General features: G+C 43.2%; 1 protein-coding gene across 1 annotated transcript in view; it reads right to left on the reverse strand.

Moving 5' to 3' along the window:
• Nucleotides 1–6,320: 6,320 nt before the first annotated feature.
• The window catches only part of hace1 (HECT domain and ankyrin repeat containing E3 ubiquitin protein ligase 1), a 24,893-nt gene continuing 15,847 nt past the window's right edge, over nt 6,321–15,366 (reverse strand). The window contains exons 15-24 of the mRNA XM_038976844.1: nt 15,191–15,302; nt 12,195–12,292; nt 11,832–11,919; nt 11,366–11,515; nt 10,986–11,182; nt 10,458–10,589; nt 9,260–9,358; nt 8,948–9,018; nt 8,727–8,840; nt 6,321–8,261 (exon numbers count right to left, since the gene is read on the reverse strand). Of these exons, the coding sequence (XP_038832772.1) occupies nt 8,159–8,261; nt 8,727–8,840; nt 8,948–9,018; nt 9,260–9,358; nt 10,458–10,589; nt 10,986–11,182; nt 11,366–11,515; nt 11,832–11,919; nt 12,195–12,292; nt 15,191–15,302 (1,164 nt within the window). The 3' untranslated portion in view covers nt 6,321–8,158. The remainder of the gene's footprint in view (nt 8,262–8,726; nt 8,841–8,947; nt 9,019–9,259; nt 9,359–10,457; nt 10,590–10,985; nt 11,183–11,365; nt 11,516–11,831; nt 11,920–12,194; nt 12,293–15,190; nt 15,303–15,366) is intronic.

A 15,366-nucleotide genomic window follows, 5' to 3' on the forward strand; every position in this document is an offset into this window, starting at 1 on the left:
AACACTCTCTAGTTTCTAAAACCGTTTGAATTATATCTGTGAGTCAAACAGAACTCATTTGGCACAAACTTCCTGACCAGGAAGTGGAAAGTCTGAAATCGAGGCTCTGTTCTACTTCCTGCCTATAAATGGGCATGATACGTATTAGTATACATGCACTTCATAGACCTTCCCCTGGATGTCAAGAGGCGGTGAGAGAAGAAATTGAGTGTTTATCTTGGTCTGAAGTGGAATACAAGCTCTTTGTATGACGTGTCCCCCATTTCCGGTTTTCTGGAGAGCGCGAGAAGGTACCTGGATTTGCCTTCTGTTTAGCTGCCGTTATAGGCGACTACTATCTCCGGCTTTGATTTTATTTGATACATGTGACCATATCATCGTAAAGTATGTTTTTTCAATATAGTTTAATCAGATTATTGAAATTTTTTCGGGAGTTTTGCCGTGTTCCGTTCTCTGACTTTGTTGACGATGGAGAGATTCGTGCCACTTGGCTAGTGTGCTTGCTAAATCGAGAGGGAAAGTGGCCGTTCTAAATCCAAACAACGATTGTTCCCGACAAAGGACCCCTTGTCCAACATTCTGATGAAAGATCAGCAAAAGTAAGAAACATTTTATGATGCTATTTCATATATCTGTCGTACATGTGAATTAGTCGTCGGCGCCCAACTTTTGGGTACTCTAGCTATACTGAAGCTGGATGTCGTAATGAAGTTATTTTTTTAGAATTCTAACACTGCGATTTCATTAAGAACTAATGGATCTATCATTTCCTATACAACATGTATTTTTTAGTTATGTTTATGAATAGCTATTTGGTCAGAATATGTGTGTCAGAAAAAGTGTCAGAAAAATATCCGGACGTTGTGGGAAATAGTAGCTACGTTAGCACATTGTATAACCACTGATTTCAGCTCTAAATATGCACATTTTCGAACAAAACATAAGTGTATGTATAACCTGATGTTATAGGACTGTCATCTGATGAAGAATATCAAGGTTAGTCAAAAATTATATATCTTTTACTGGTTTGTCACGATCGCTAACTTTTACTGCTGGGAAATGGCTTGTATTTTTGGCTATTGTGGTAAGCTAATATAACGCTATATTGTGTTTTCGCTGTAAAACACTTAATAAATCGGAAATATTGGCTGGAATCACAAGATGCCTGTCTTTCATTTGCTGTACACTATGTATTTTTCAGAAATGTTTTATGATGAGTAATTAGGTATTTGACGTTGGTGTCTGTAATTATTATGGCTGCTTTCGGTGCAATTTCTGATTGTAGCTGCAATGTAAACTATGATTTATACCTGAAATATGCACATTTTTCGAACAAAACAGATTTATTGTATAACATGTTATAAGACTGTCATCTGATGAAGTTGTTTGTTGGTTAGTTTGGTTGGTTCTTGGTTAGTTAGGTTGGCTTTGTGCATGCTACCTGTGCTGTGAAAAATGTCTGTCCTTTTTTGTATTTGGTGGTGAGCTAACATAAATATACGTGCTGTTTTCGCTGTAAAACATTTTAAAAATCGGACATGTTGGCTGGATTCACACGATGTGTACCTTTCATTTGCTGTATTGGACTTGTTAATGTGTGAAAGTTAAATATTTTTAAAAAAATATCTTTTGAATTTCGCGCCCTGCACTTGAAGTGGCTGTTGTCATAAGTGTACCGACGCCGGGCTGCAGCCATAAGAAGTTTGAAGCAGTGCGGCTTGGTTGGGTTGTGCTTCGGAGGACGCATGGCTTTCGACCTTCGTCTCTCCCGAGCCCGTACGGGAGTTGTAGCGATGAGACAAGATAGTAATTACTAGCGATTGGATACCACGAAAATTGGGGAGAAAATGGGATTAAAAAAAAATTTAAAAGAAAAAAAAAGAAAGGCTGTATGCTGGCAAACATGTACTGCATATAAACATCAGGAAACTGAATCAATAATGTCACTGCATATTGCTGTTAGTTGTAAGCACATAACACACAGTTCATCAAATGTAACGAAGACACATGTAGCCCAGATGCTCTAACCAGGATAAATGACATCGCCCAGGTGAGCCATGCATGTCGATATGAATCAGCTGGAGATATACTGCTGACTGTCTAAGTACAGTACATTACGTCTTTGCCTTTTAAAATGCTTACTAAGCTCCGGCGAGTATCCCGACAACACACATCCTCTCGACTTTCACCTATAATTGAATAAGAGGGACCGCAGGGACAAGGTGAGGCTTAATAACAATATATTCTCCAGCACCAATCAGAGGGACAGTTAGTTAGGGTGACATGGTGAGAGCTGCTTGTGATGTCATTAACCTCTCTGGGATATGTGGGACGCTAGCCAACAACCAGTGAAAATGCAGAGCGCCAAATTCAAATAAATTACTATAAAAATTAAAAACTTTCATGAAATCACACATGCAATACACCAAATTAAAGCTACACTTGTTGTGAATCCAGCCAGACGTGTCAGATTTCAAAAAGGCTTTACGACGAAAGCACACCAAACGATTATGTTAGGTCAGTACACAGTCACAGAAAAAAAAAAACAGAAAGAGATATCAAATGAATCACTAACCTTTGATGATCTTCATCAGATGACACTCATAGGACTTCATGTTACACAATATATGTATGTTTTGTTCGATAAAGTTCATATTTATATCCAAAAATTCAGTTTACATTGGCGCGTTACGTTCAGTAATGTTTTGCTTCCAAAACATCCGGTGATTTTGCAGAGAGCAACATCAATTTACAGAAATACTCATCATAAATGTTGATGAAAATACAAGTGTTATGCATGGAACCTTAGATAAACTTCTCCTTAATGCAACCGCTGTGTCAGATTTCAAAAAAGCTTTACCGAAAAAGCACACCATGCAATAATCTGAGTACAGCGCTCAGAGCCCAAACAAGCCAAACAGATATCCGCCATGTTGTGGAGTCAACAAAGTCAGAAATAGCATTATAAATATTCACTTACCTTTGATGATCTTCATCAGAATGCACTCCCAGGAATTCCAGTTCCACAATAAATGTTTGATTTGTTCGATAAAGTCCATCATTTATGTCCAAACACCTCCTTTTTGTTCGCGCGTTTAGTACACAATCCAAACTGACGATGCGCGGGCAGGTCCAGGCGAAAGTTCAGATGAAAAGTCATATTACTGTTCGTAGAAACATGTCAAACTAAGTATAGAATCAATCTTTAGGATGTTTTTATCATAAATCTTCAATAATGTTCCAACCGGAGAATTCCTGTAGAAATGCAAGAACGCAAGCTACCTCTCACGTGAATGCGCTTGACCAGCTCATGGCACTCTGCCAGACCACTGACTCAATCCCCTCTCGTTCCCCCTCCTTTACAGTAGAAGCATCAAACAAGGTTCTAAAGACTGTTGACATCTAGTGGAAGCCTTAGGAAGTGCAATATGACCCCATTTTCACTGTATCTTGGACAGGCAAAGAGTTGAAAAACTACAAACCTCAGATTTCCCACTTCCTGGTTGGATTTTTTCTCAGGTTTTTGCCTGCCATATGAGTTCTGTTATACTCATAGACATCATTCAAACAGTTTTAGAAACTTCAGGGTGTTTTCTATCCAAATCTACTAATTATATGCACATTCTAGCTTTTAAGACTGAGTAGCAGGCAGTTTACTCTGGGCACCTTTTTATCCAAGCTACTCAATACTGCCCCCCTGTCCCAAAGAAGTTAACCAACATGTCAGCCATTTTAGCTCCTGATAAAACAAACAGTGCCTTCAGAAAGTATTCATACGCTTTGACTTATTCCATATTTTGTTGTGTTACAGCCTGCATTTTCTTCATACACACAATACCCCATAATGTTTTAGAAATGTTTGCAAATGTATTGAAAATGTAATGCAGAAATATCTCATTTACATAAGTATTCACACCCCCGAGTCAATACATTGTAGAAGCACCTTTGGCAGTGATTACAGCTGTGAGTCTTTATGTCTCTAAGAGCTTTCCACACCTAGATTGTGCAAAATGTTCCCATTATCCTTATCAAAATTCTTCAAGCTCTGTCAAATTGGTTGTTGACCAGTGCTAGACAAACATTTTCAGATTTTGCCATAGATTTTCAAGTAGATTTAAGTCAAAACTGTAACTCGGCCATTCATGAACATTCACTGTCTTCTTGGTAAGCAACTCCAGTGTAGATTAGGCCTTGTTTTTGGTTATTGTCCTGCTGAAAGGTGAATTAATCTCACAGTGTCTGGTGGAAAGCAGACTGAACCAAGTTTTCCACTAGGGTTTTGTCTGTGCTTAGCTCCATTCCTTTTCTTTTTATCCTGAAAAACTCCCCAGTCCTTAACGATTACAAGCGTACCCATAACATGATGCAGCCACCCCTATGCTTGAAAATATGGAGAGTGGTATTCAGTAATGTGTTGTATTGGATTTGCCCCAAACATAACATTTTATATTCAGGACAAAAAGTTAATTGCTTTGCCACATTTCTTTGTAGTATTACTTTAGTTGCCTTGTTGCAAACAGGATGCATGTTTTGGAATATTTTTATTCTATAAGCTTCCTTCTTTTCACTGTCAATTAGGTTAGTATTATGGACTAACTAAAATGTTGTTGATCCATCCTCAATTTTCTCCTATCACAGCCATTAAACTATGTAACTGTTTTAAAGTCACCATTGGCCTCACGATGAAATCCTTGAGTGGTTTCCTTCCTCTCTGGCAACTGAGTTAGGAAGGATGCCTGTATTTTTATAGTGACTGGGTGTATTGATACACCATCCAAAAGTGTAATTAATAACTTCACCATGCTCCAAGGGATAGTAAATGTCTGCTTTTCTTTTCACCCATCTACCAATACAGTAGGTGTCCTTCTTTGCGAGTATTTGGAAAACCCCCCTGGTCTTTGTGGTTGAATCTGTGTTTGAAATTCACTGCTCAACTTAGGGTCCTTACAGATAATTGTATGTGTGGGGTACAGAGATGAGGTAGTCATTGAAAAATGTTAAACAGTATTATTGCACACAGTGTGAGTCCATGCAACTTATTATGTGAAGAAAATTCTAAAAACATCGTCCAACTTTGACATTATGGAGTACTGGGTGTAGGCCAGTGACAAATAAATCTCAATTGAATCCATTTAAAATTTCTGAAGTCACTGTACACTATAGCAGAGGAACAGGTGAAGCGAGAGGGCTGATTCCACCCCAAAATCTGTCCACGTGAAGATAGTTCTCTGTAGCGCTCTGCCTGCAGGTCATTGCCTTGGTGAAATATGCCCGTGTCTGCACTAGAACAAGCCGAAGGGGAGTAACAATCTACACGACCATATTTTCAGCCTCATTGCTTTGTGCAGTTTGTACTGTAGTAGAGGACAAGTACGCAGTCAGTGGTTGTGTGTGTATAAGAGACAGAGAAAGGGTGAACACAGCAGATGTAATCAGTATGTGCGGATGCAGAGGTAATAACTCTAGAGGCCAGCCCGAAGAGTGCATTTATCTCTGTCTGAGGACACAGAACAATCACAAAAACCTCAACCAGCCAGATGAAGAACTCTGGAGGTCAAAGGTAAGAATCTACTCTATAGTGCAGTGGTATCGCCTGACAGTGTCTAAAGCAGTGTGTGTGTGTACTGTGTTATCGCCTGAATGTGTCACACATGTCCAGGGAGGAGAGACTGGAGGGTGAGGATAAATAGTTAGCTAATTCAATTAAGTGAATGAGAGTGCATGTTAGTGTGGCGAAGGTATGTGGTAGAATGTGATGGACACTCTTTCTCTACCCACATATTCAACCACTTTTACATTCTCTGTCTGCTCTCTCTGGGTTGTCAAGGGGACATATGCCGGGTCCACATCTCAGCCAGCCCTGGGCCTGTCCATGCTGCGCTGCCTGTCTGTGTGTACTCAACCAGAGGTTCGCGTTGCCATGGTGAACCAGCCAGGCTGTGTTTAAGGTAGAGCTTGGAAGGGCAGATTGTATGGAGGATGCTGCGTTGCTATGGAGAACATACCATGTGTGTTTAGAATGTGGCTTTGGTCACAGTGTGTCTGTCTGAGAGAGATGGAACAGAGGTTGTGTTTGAGGGAGAGTGCTGAGGAAACCGTTTAGCACAGGTAGCCCTGCTGATCTTAGCCTGTGACCCAACACAGCACATGCTGAGGGCACATACGGCCAGACACACACCACACACACAAATCCACCCACTATGCACTTTACCAGCATGCCCTCACTCACACAAGCTTGGGTATTGCTCAATGCTCTCCCACAATCACTCACTAACAGTTTGTGTATGGGGGAGATACAATCTCAAAGTTTAAACAATGTATTATGTTTATGGTAAAATACATACTTTGTTTTTGAGTAATTTGCAGAAATATCTATAAAGGCTCTGTATACAATACAACATCTGATTACAATTGCAAAACAAGTCATACATTTAAAACAATAGTGATAAATAATATGAAATATAAGTATTTACATTCCCACATCATTGTAAAGAAGTCGAGTCATTTAAATCAAGGATCAAGAATAAAACATTTCTTAGCTACATTCATGATATGTCAAGTCATGATATGTCAAGTCATGATATGTTTCTGTCCCTTTTTAGAACATGTTCCACCATAATGTTCAGGTAGGATAAAAACAAAAAAGCAATCAAAATAAAACTGGCTCTCCTTTTTGGCACTGCTGACCAAACCTTTCACTTAGCTCTATATACTGTAGTGCTCCTCTAACCTTTAAGTCAACTGAGCTGGGAGAAATACAACATGGTAAACAGAGGCAGCATCCCAAATGGTACCCTATTCCCTTCATACTGCACTACTTTTGATCAGGGCCCATAGGGCTCTGGTCAAAAGTAGTGCACTATATAGGAACTACGGACCCATTTGGGACGCACACAGAGAGTCCTGCCAGTCAGATACAATAGAAAGGGATGACTGACTACTGGGCTCAGTTTTCCAAAAGTTTTCTAACCGGATAGGATTAAATACATAGAAATAGAATGAATAGAAGTCAATGATTCGTCTGTTCTATTCGTTCTATGCATTTAATCCTATCCAATAGGTGAAATCCGGATAGATAACTTTTGAAAAACTGGGCCCTGATGATCACTACAAGGACACAGAGATACAGCTGCAGATGACAGACTAACACAACAGAATGACACTAAACTGAAGAACCTCACAAAGTAGAGCCATGAGACATGCACCTTATAGGGTGAGGGAGTTGTGGTTAGGCAGCTGTGAAGATCAGGGATGTACTGTAGCGGGGGGTAAACGCCTGTAAGCACCATTAATGCTTCTATTCATTTTGGGAATCATTTATGTACCTATTCCTAGGACAAATTAGCATTTTTTGCATTAGTGTTTATGTTACTCGCAGGCTAGAATCTTCGCCACCTTTTTACGACTACCTCCCTGGTAAACACATGTAAAACCACCTGGCCACACACCCTTAATGTAATATCATTATAGACTCCCCCTCCAATTCTGAAATACACACCAACCAGATCATTCCATATTACCATGTTACAGGAGAAGAATGTCAAAGGAGAGAGACTTAAAGGAAGGCAGCCGACTGGCTTCACGCCGTGGTGGGAAGGCTGTGCAGCCAGTCTGTAGTGGATAAGAGGTCTGGCTAGAGTTGTTGTTGTGACCATGGTAACATGTTTTTGACAGTTCAGAGTGAAATCAGGGGTATCACATTTCCTTTGCCTTCAATTGGGTTGAAATGACTGGGAGCTTGTTAATCTTATAAAAATCATACCTTGTTCTGGCTGTAGAATAGAATCTACCCAGCTATAACAAACTGCCACATAGATAGGTGAAATATGCCGCATAGATAGGTGAAATATGCCACATAGATAGGTGAAATATGCCACATAGATAGGTGAAATATGCCACATAGATAGGTGAAATATGCCACATAGACAGGTGAAATATGCCACATAGACAGGTGAAATATGCCACATAGACAGGTGAAATATGCCACATAGACAGGTGAAATATGCCACATAGACAGGTGAAATATGTTTGGATTAGGAAGTGTTGGATGAATTCCTTGCATGTGTCCATGCCAATGCGCACACACACACACACGCGCACACACACTCTCGTGTGCATGGACCAGAGGAGTCCCGCTGAGACGCAGCTGAAGCCAGCGTCACGCCATGGTGTACCCGTAACTCCCACAATGTAGTGCGACCAGCAGCCTGTCCCGCAGGACCTCCTGGCTGGGGTATTCTGGGAGTTTCATCATGTTGATGCTGTGGGAGGAACATCATGGTCAATGTATTTCCTTGTGGTTCACTGCAGATTGATGGCATGTCATTATGTCTCATATCATATCCAGCTGCTGTAGTATACAGTACAATGGTGATTTCTACCTGCCAAAGTATAGACCTACAGCGATGAGAACTACAGTAGCTGTCCTTTCTATCCAACATGCAGAAACTCCTTCCTGTTTTTCCCTCTCTTCTATACCAGTGCACTAAAGCAACACACACACACACGACTCCAGAGGCAAAGGAGACAGAGGAACCATACTGCCCTCTAGTGCTTTTTCTGTCAGCATGCTGCTCTCTCTCATGTGTGAGTGACAACTTGTGTGTGTGTGTGTGTGTGTGTGTGTGTGTGTGTGTGTGTAAATTATATATATATATATATATATATATATATATATATATATATATATATATATATATATATATATATATGCGTGTGGTCCTTACCAGGTGCTGGAGGTAGGCAGTAGGTTTGATGTGTATGGTACAGAGGCAATAGTGAACTTCTGTAAGCCACTACCTCCCATCAGAAAGGCAAAGCCACCATGAGGTACCCTTGAACTGACAGGGACATGAGAGAGGAATTAGACAGGACAGTCCTTATGAGGGAATTACTGTGAGAAACTCACCTGCCACATACACACATACACTGACTATTAGAAATTCACCTGCCAGTGACAAACTGCAACAGCAGGACCCTCTCCTCTTGGGTAAGGCTTTCTACCACCTTCCAGAACCACTACAAGACAAGAGAATCCACATTAAACCAAATGAAAACCACTGTGAGATAAGAGAATCTGACAAGAGAATCAACTTTAAACCACTAAGCCAGCCTGGGAGGAGGTGTTAAGACCTCTGTAGGATCAGCCATGCCTGTGGTACATCTCTCTGATTTGGAGGTGTTCCAGTAAAAAGGGTCCTCCTCTCTGATGAGGTGGTGTTACATTAAAAAGAGTCCTAACCGGTGAGAGCTAACTCACCTGGATGACAGGTTCCTCCAGGTCATAGCCACTGGTGTATTCTGTGTTCCTGTGCCAGTCCTGCACATCGATCTCTGGCATCCCAGACAGCAACAGCTCCTACACACACACCCACACAGACAGACACCCACACAGACAGACAGACACGCACACAGACAGACAGACACGCACACAGACAGACAGACACGCACACAGACAGACAGACACGCACAGAGAGGTTAAATGGAGTAGTAGTTAGGACACATGTATCATATACAACAGACTTATAAAACATAACTTAATGCTTCTTCTGTTCAAAATCATGTTGACAAAGACACAAGGGTGTTTTTCTAACACAACTGAACACAGGTGGTCCAGTGGTAAACAGAGCAGAGCTAAACTCTCCTCCCCACTGAGTCTGAGTGTTGTCAGCAGGCGAGCTGTGACTGCGTGACCGAGGCTTGTACCTGCACACACGTCCAATAACAGACGGTGGGCCAGATAATCGCCATGGTACCCTATCGATCCAGGGACTAGTGAGGACATGGATTTTGCCGACACACACAGAAACAAATCTGATCTGAGCCGGGCGACGGCGAGAGGCCTCAAGGTGACCCCAACATCCCATTGACACCCCCGAGCCAGACAAGGTCAATCAATCCCTGCATCAGACATCAGATCCCGCTAGGCGAGCAGGCGAGAGCAGAGTAGGAGAATAAAATATAATGGGCAAGAGGGGTTGAGAACAGAGAAAGAGGGATGAGGAGAAGGGAGTTGAGAACAGTAGAGAGGAAAAGAGAGAGGAGAGAGAGGAGAGGTGAAGGAGAAGGGAGTTGAGGACAGTAGAGAGGAAAAGAGAGGAAAAGAGAGAGAGGAGAGAGAGGAGAGGTGAAGGAGAAGGGAGTTGAGGACAGCAGAGGGGAGAGAAGAGATGAATAGAGAGAAAAAGAGAGAGAGGAGAGGTGAAGGAGAAGGGAGTTGAGGACAGCAGAGGGGAGAGAAGAGATGAATAGAGAGAAAAAGAGAGAGAGGAGAGGTAAAGGAGAAGGGAGTTGAGGACAGCAGAGGGGAGAGAAGAGATGAATAGAGAGAAAAAGAGAGAGAGGAGAGGTGAAGGAGAAGGGAGTTGAGGACAGCAGAGGGGAGAGAAGAGATGAATAGAGAGAAAAAGAGAGAGAGGAGAGGTAAAGGAGAAGGGAGGAAAAGCAAGGACACTAACCAATTCATATTCATCAAAGAGCTGGATGAGGGAGGGGGGAATGAAGGTGTGGAACCCGTGCAGGAAGGCATTTATCTGGGGTTGGATGGCTCGAGTCATCCTCAACTCTGTTACCAACTGGACATACTCCGCCTGAGTGAGAGAGGGAGAGAGAGGTTTATATATAGGGAACATTCACTACGTAGAGTCTGGTTGATCTTTGGGCAGCCCTCTAACGCCGTCTCGTTTCACTGGCTTCTTCCTTACAGAACATTACCACCTGCAGGCCAGGTGGTAACTACACACTCAAATTCCCCAAAAATGTCCAAACTTTGTCAAACACAGGCAAGCACGCACACACATCATATACACATGACATATTAATCATATAAGGTCATAAGTGTTATAGAATAGTCTACATCACATCACAACTTCCTTCTGCTTGACCTGTCAATCATCTGCTATTCTCACCTAGTTGATGTTGAGCGCAACAACAAAATGCTAGGGGTTAGGAGTTTCAGATCCTCCTTCTGTGATAGGCTGGCTCACCTTGTTGTCCTGGGTGACAATGATGCTAGTCCCGCCAGGTTTGAGTGGCACCTCCTCCATGGCGCCGAACACGTCTGTTTCCACAGAGAAGGTGAGCTCCAGTCCCAAGTCGCTGATGTCGTTGTCCAGGATCCACTGCAGATTCTTGGCATACTCTGGATCGATGGACGACACGTCCTGGTAGTTCACTGGGATGCCTGGACACACAGACCGCACCCGTACTGTGACAACACTGTAGCATCACTGTAAAAACACTAACAAGTGTATTATAACCCAGTTACAAATGTAACAACCTGCTCAAGCAGAGGATACACCCTGGTAGATCACTGGGATTCGTGTTAACAACCCACTGTAGAACATGTGTGTGAGGTGTGTGTTACCCAGTATGTGTTTGTAGAAGGAGCGGGTGAAGTAGATGTTGACCAGCTGACGGTGGTAAAGAGCCAACCCCAGGATCTGACCCGCAAACCGGAAGTAGTTCAGATGATCAGGGTTCACTGACGAGTTACTGTTGGGCTGGAACGTGGTGCCTGTGAGAGAGAGAGAGAGAGAGAGAGAGACACACACACACACAAACAAATAAATACCAGTCAAGCTTTGATCTTCTTACCTACCTATCTTGAATAAGTATTTGGATTCTGATGCGAGAAAGGAAAACATTACTCAGTCAGAGTACACAGCTAGGCTAGGCATACAAACATATAATTAACCAACAAAGTATTTGGATCATGATGCAAGGTAACAACATTTTTTTTTAAAGTGAGGGAAGAAAATACACCCTCAATTACAGTAAAAAAAACTGTTTACACAAACAACATCTCATCAGCCAATCACAGGGTGTCTCACCGTCCGCTGACTGGGTAAAGAGGCCGTAGTCTGCATTGATGATCTCATTGGACAGGACGTCAAACCACTCCCTCACCACGCCCTGGCCCTGGAACACAAATGTCACAGGTCAACTAAAGGTCCACTGCTAAATGAGCATGTACTGAAATGGGACCCTATTTCCTGTATAGTACATTAATAAAGTGTTGCTAGGACTAAGCATGGGTCATTTGAGATTGTGACCTATTCCCTTTCCATTTTGGAAACTATTTCATTGTTTCCATTGCCCTAGGCAAGTTCAATCAAGAGTTTCTAAACTAAAGTATTTTAAAATAAAATAAATACTATTTGAACCTAGGTCAGACAGACACTGAAAATACCCACCATTCCTTCCTCTCCATGGAATCGTACGGCGATGCCCTGTTTGAGCTTTTCATTGGTCGATTTGGAGACCATCGCACAGCTACTGCTAAATATGGACTCTGACAGAAAAGAGAAAGAAACATATTGAGAAAGAGACACACTGAAACATTACTGGGTGGAGTGTAAGACATTTGGGGATGAAGGATGGTCAGTGGGGTTAGCTGTACAGTACGGGTTATACTGTATGAAGGATGGTCAGTGGGGTTAGCTGTACAGTACGGGTTATACTGTATGAAGGATGGTCAGTGGGGTTAGCTGTACAGGAACGATGGGTTATACTGTATGAAGGATGGTCAGTGGGGTTAGCTGTACAGTACGGGTTATACTGTATGAAGGATGGTCAGTGGGGTTAGCTGTACAGGAACGATGGGTTATACTGTATGAAGGATGGTCAGTGGGGTTAGCTGTACAGTACGGGTTATACTGTATGAAGGATGGTCAGTGGGGTTAGCTGTACAGGAACGATGGGTTATACTGTATGAAGGATGGTCAGTGGGGTTAGCTGTACAGTACGGGTTATACTGTATGAAGGATGGTCAGTGGGGTTAGCTGTACAGGAACGATGGGTTATACTGTATGAAGGATGGTCAGTGGGGTTAGCTGTACAGTACGGGTTATACTGTATGAAGGATGGTCAGTGGGGTTAGCTGTACAGTACGGGTTATACTGTATGAAGGATGGTCAGTGGGGTTAGCTGTACAGGAACGATGGGTTATACTGTATGAAGGATGGTCAGTGGGGTTAGCTGTACAGGAACGATGGGTTATACTGTATGAAGGATGGTCAGTGGGGTTAGCTGTACAGGCACGATGGGTTATACTGTATGAAGGATGGTCAGTGGGGTTAGCTGTACAGGACGGGTTATACTGTATGAAGGATGGTCAGTGGGGTTAGCTGTACAGTACGGGTTATACTGTATGAAGGGTGGGTCAGTGGGGTTAGCTGTACAGTACGGGTTATACTGTATGAAGGATGGTCAGTGGGGTTAGCTGTACAGTACGGGTTATACTGTATGAAGGATGGTCAGTGGGGTTAGCTGTACAGTACGGGTTATACTGTATGAAGGATGGTCAGTGGGGTTAGCTGTACAGTACGGGTTATACTGTATGAAGGGTGGGTCAGTGGGGTTAGCTGTACAGTACGGGTTATACTGTATGAAGATGGTCAGTGGGGTTAGCTGTACAGGACGGGTTATACTGTATGAAGGGTGGGTCAGTGGGGTTAGCTGTACAGTACGGGTTATACTGTATGAAGGATGGTCAGTGGGGTTAGCTGTACAGTACGGGTTATACTGTATGAAGGGTGGGTCAGTGGGGTTAGCTGTACAGTACGGGTTATACTGTATGAAGGATGGTCAGTGGGGTTAGCTGTACAGGACGGGTTATACTGTATGAAGGATGGTCAATGGGGTTAGCTGTACAGTACGGGTTATACTGTATGAAGGATGGTCAGTGGGGTTAGCTGTACAGTACGGGTAATACTGTATGAAGGATGGTCAGTGGGGTTAGCTGTACAGGACGGGTTATACTGTATGAAGGATGGTCAGTGGGGTTAGCTGTACAGGACGGGTTATACTGTATGAAGGATGGTCAGTGGGGTTAGCTGTACAGGAAGGGTTATACTGTATGAAGGATGGTCAGTGGGGTTAGCTGTACAGGACGGGTTATACTGTATGAAGGATGGTCGGTGGGGTTAGCTGTACAGGACGGGTTATACTGTATGAAGGATGGTCAGTGGGGTTAGCTGTACAGTACGGGTTATACTGTATGAAGGGTGGGTCAGTGGGGTTAGCTGTACAGTACAGGTTATACTGTATGAAGGATGGTCAGTGGGGTTAGCTGTACAGTACGGGTTATACTGTATGAAGGGTGGGTCAGTGGGGTTAGCTGTACAGTACGGGTTATACTGTATGAAGGATGGTCAGTGGGGTTAGCTGTACAGTACGGGTTATACTGTATGAAGGATGGTCAGTGGGGTTAGCTGTACAGTACGGGTTATACTGTATGAAGGATGGTCAGTGGGGTTAGCTGTACAGTACGGGTTATACTGTATGAAGGATGGTCAGTGGGGTTAGCTGTACAGGACGGGTTATACTGTATGAAGGATGGTCAGTGGGGTTAGCTGTACAGGACGGGTTATACTGTATGAAGGGTGGGTCAGTGGGGTTAGCTGTACAGTACGGGTTATACTGTATGAAGGATGGTCAGTGGGGTTAGCTGTACAGTACGGGTTATACTGTATGAAGGGTGGGTCAGTGGGGTTAGCTGTACAGTACGGGTTATACTGTATGAAGGATGGTCAGTGGGGTTAGCTGTACAGGACGGGTTATACTGTATGAAGGATGGTCAGTGGGGTTAGCTGTACAGGACGGGTTATACTGTATGAAGGATGGTCAATGGGGTTAGCTGTACAGGACGGGTTATACTGTATGAAGGATGGTCAGTGGGGTTAGCTGTACAGGACGGGTTATACTGTATGAAGGATGGTCAATGGGGTTAGCTGTACAGGAACGATGGGTTATACTGTATGAAGGATGGTCAGTGGGGTTAGCTGTACAGGAACGATGGGTTATACTGTATGAAGTGGGTCAGTGGGGTTAGCTGTACAGGAACGATGGGTTATACTGTATGAAGGATGGTCAGTGGGGTTAGCTGTACAGGAACGATGGGTTATACTGTATGAAGGGTGGGTCAGTGGGGTTAGCTGTACAGGAACGATGGGTTATACTGTATGAAGGGTGGGTCAGTGGGGTTAGCTGTACAGGAACGATGGGTTATACTGTATGAAGGATGGTCAGTGGGGTTAGCTGTACAGGACGGGTTATACTGTATGAAGGATGGTCAATGGGGTTAGCTGTACAGTACGGGTTATACTGTATGAAGGATGGTCAGTGGGGTTAGCTGTACAGGAACGATGGGTTATACTGTATGAAGGGTGGGTAAGTGGGGGCTTGGTACCTCTGTGGATTAGCAGGATGTCGTTCTCGTTGACAGGTCGATGGACCATGTCTGAGTCTGGCTGTCCTGCCAATAGGTGCTCATAGAACCACTCACAGCGCTCCTTGAATGGCTGCGAGGGGAACAAACATAACGATTTACTTACAGCCTGCAGGTATAGTGCATTATGATGCAGA

This window comes from Salvelinus namaycush, chromosome 37 (genome assembly GCF_016432855.1).
Source record: "Salvelinus namaycush isolate Seneca chromosome 37, SaNama_1.0, whole genome shotgun sequence".
Taxonomy (NCBI): domain Eukaryota; kingdom Metazoa; phylum Chordata; class Actinopteri; order Salmoniformes; family Salmonidae; genus Salvelinus; species Salvelinus namaycush.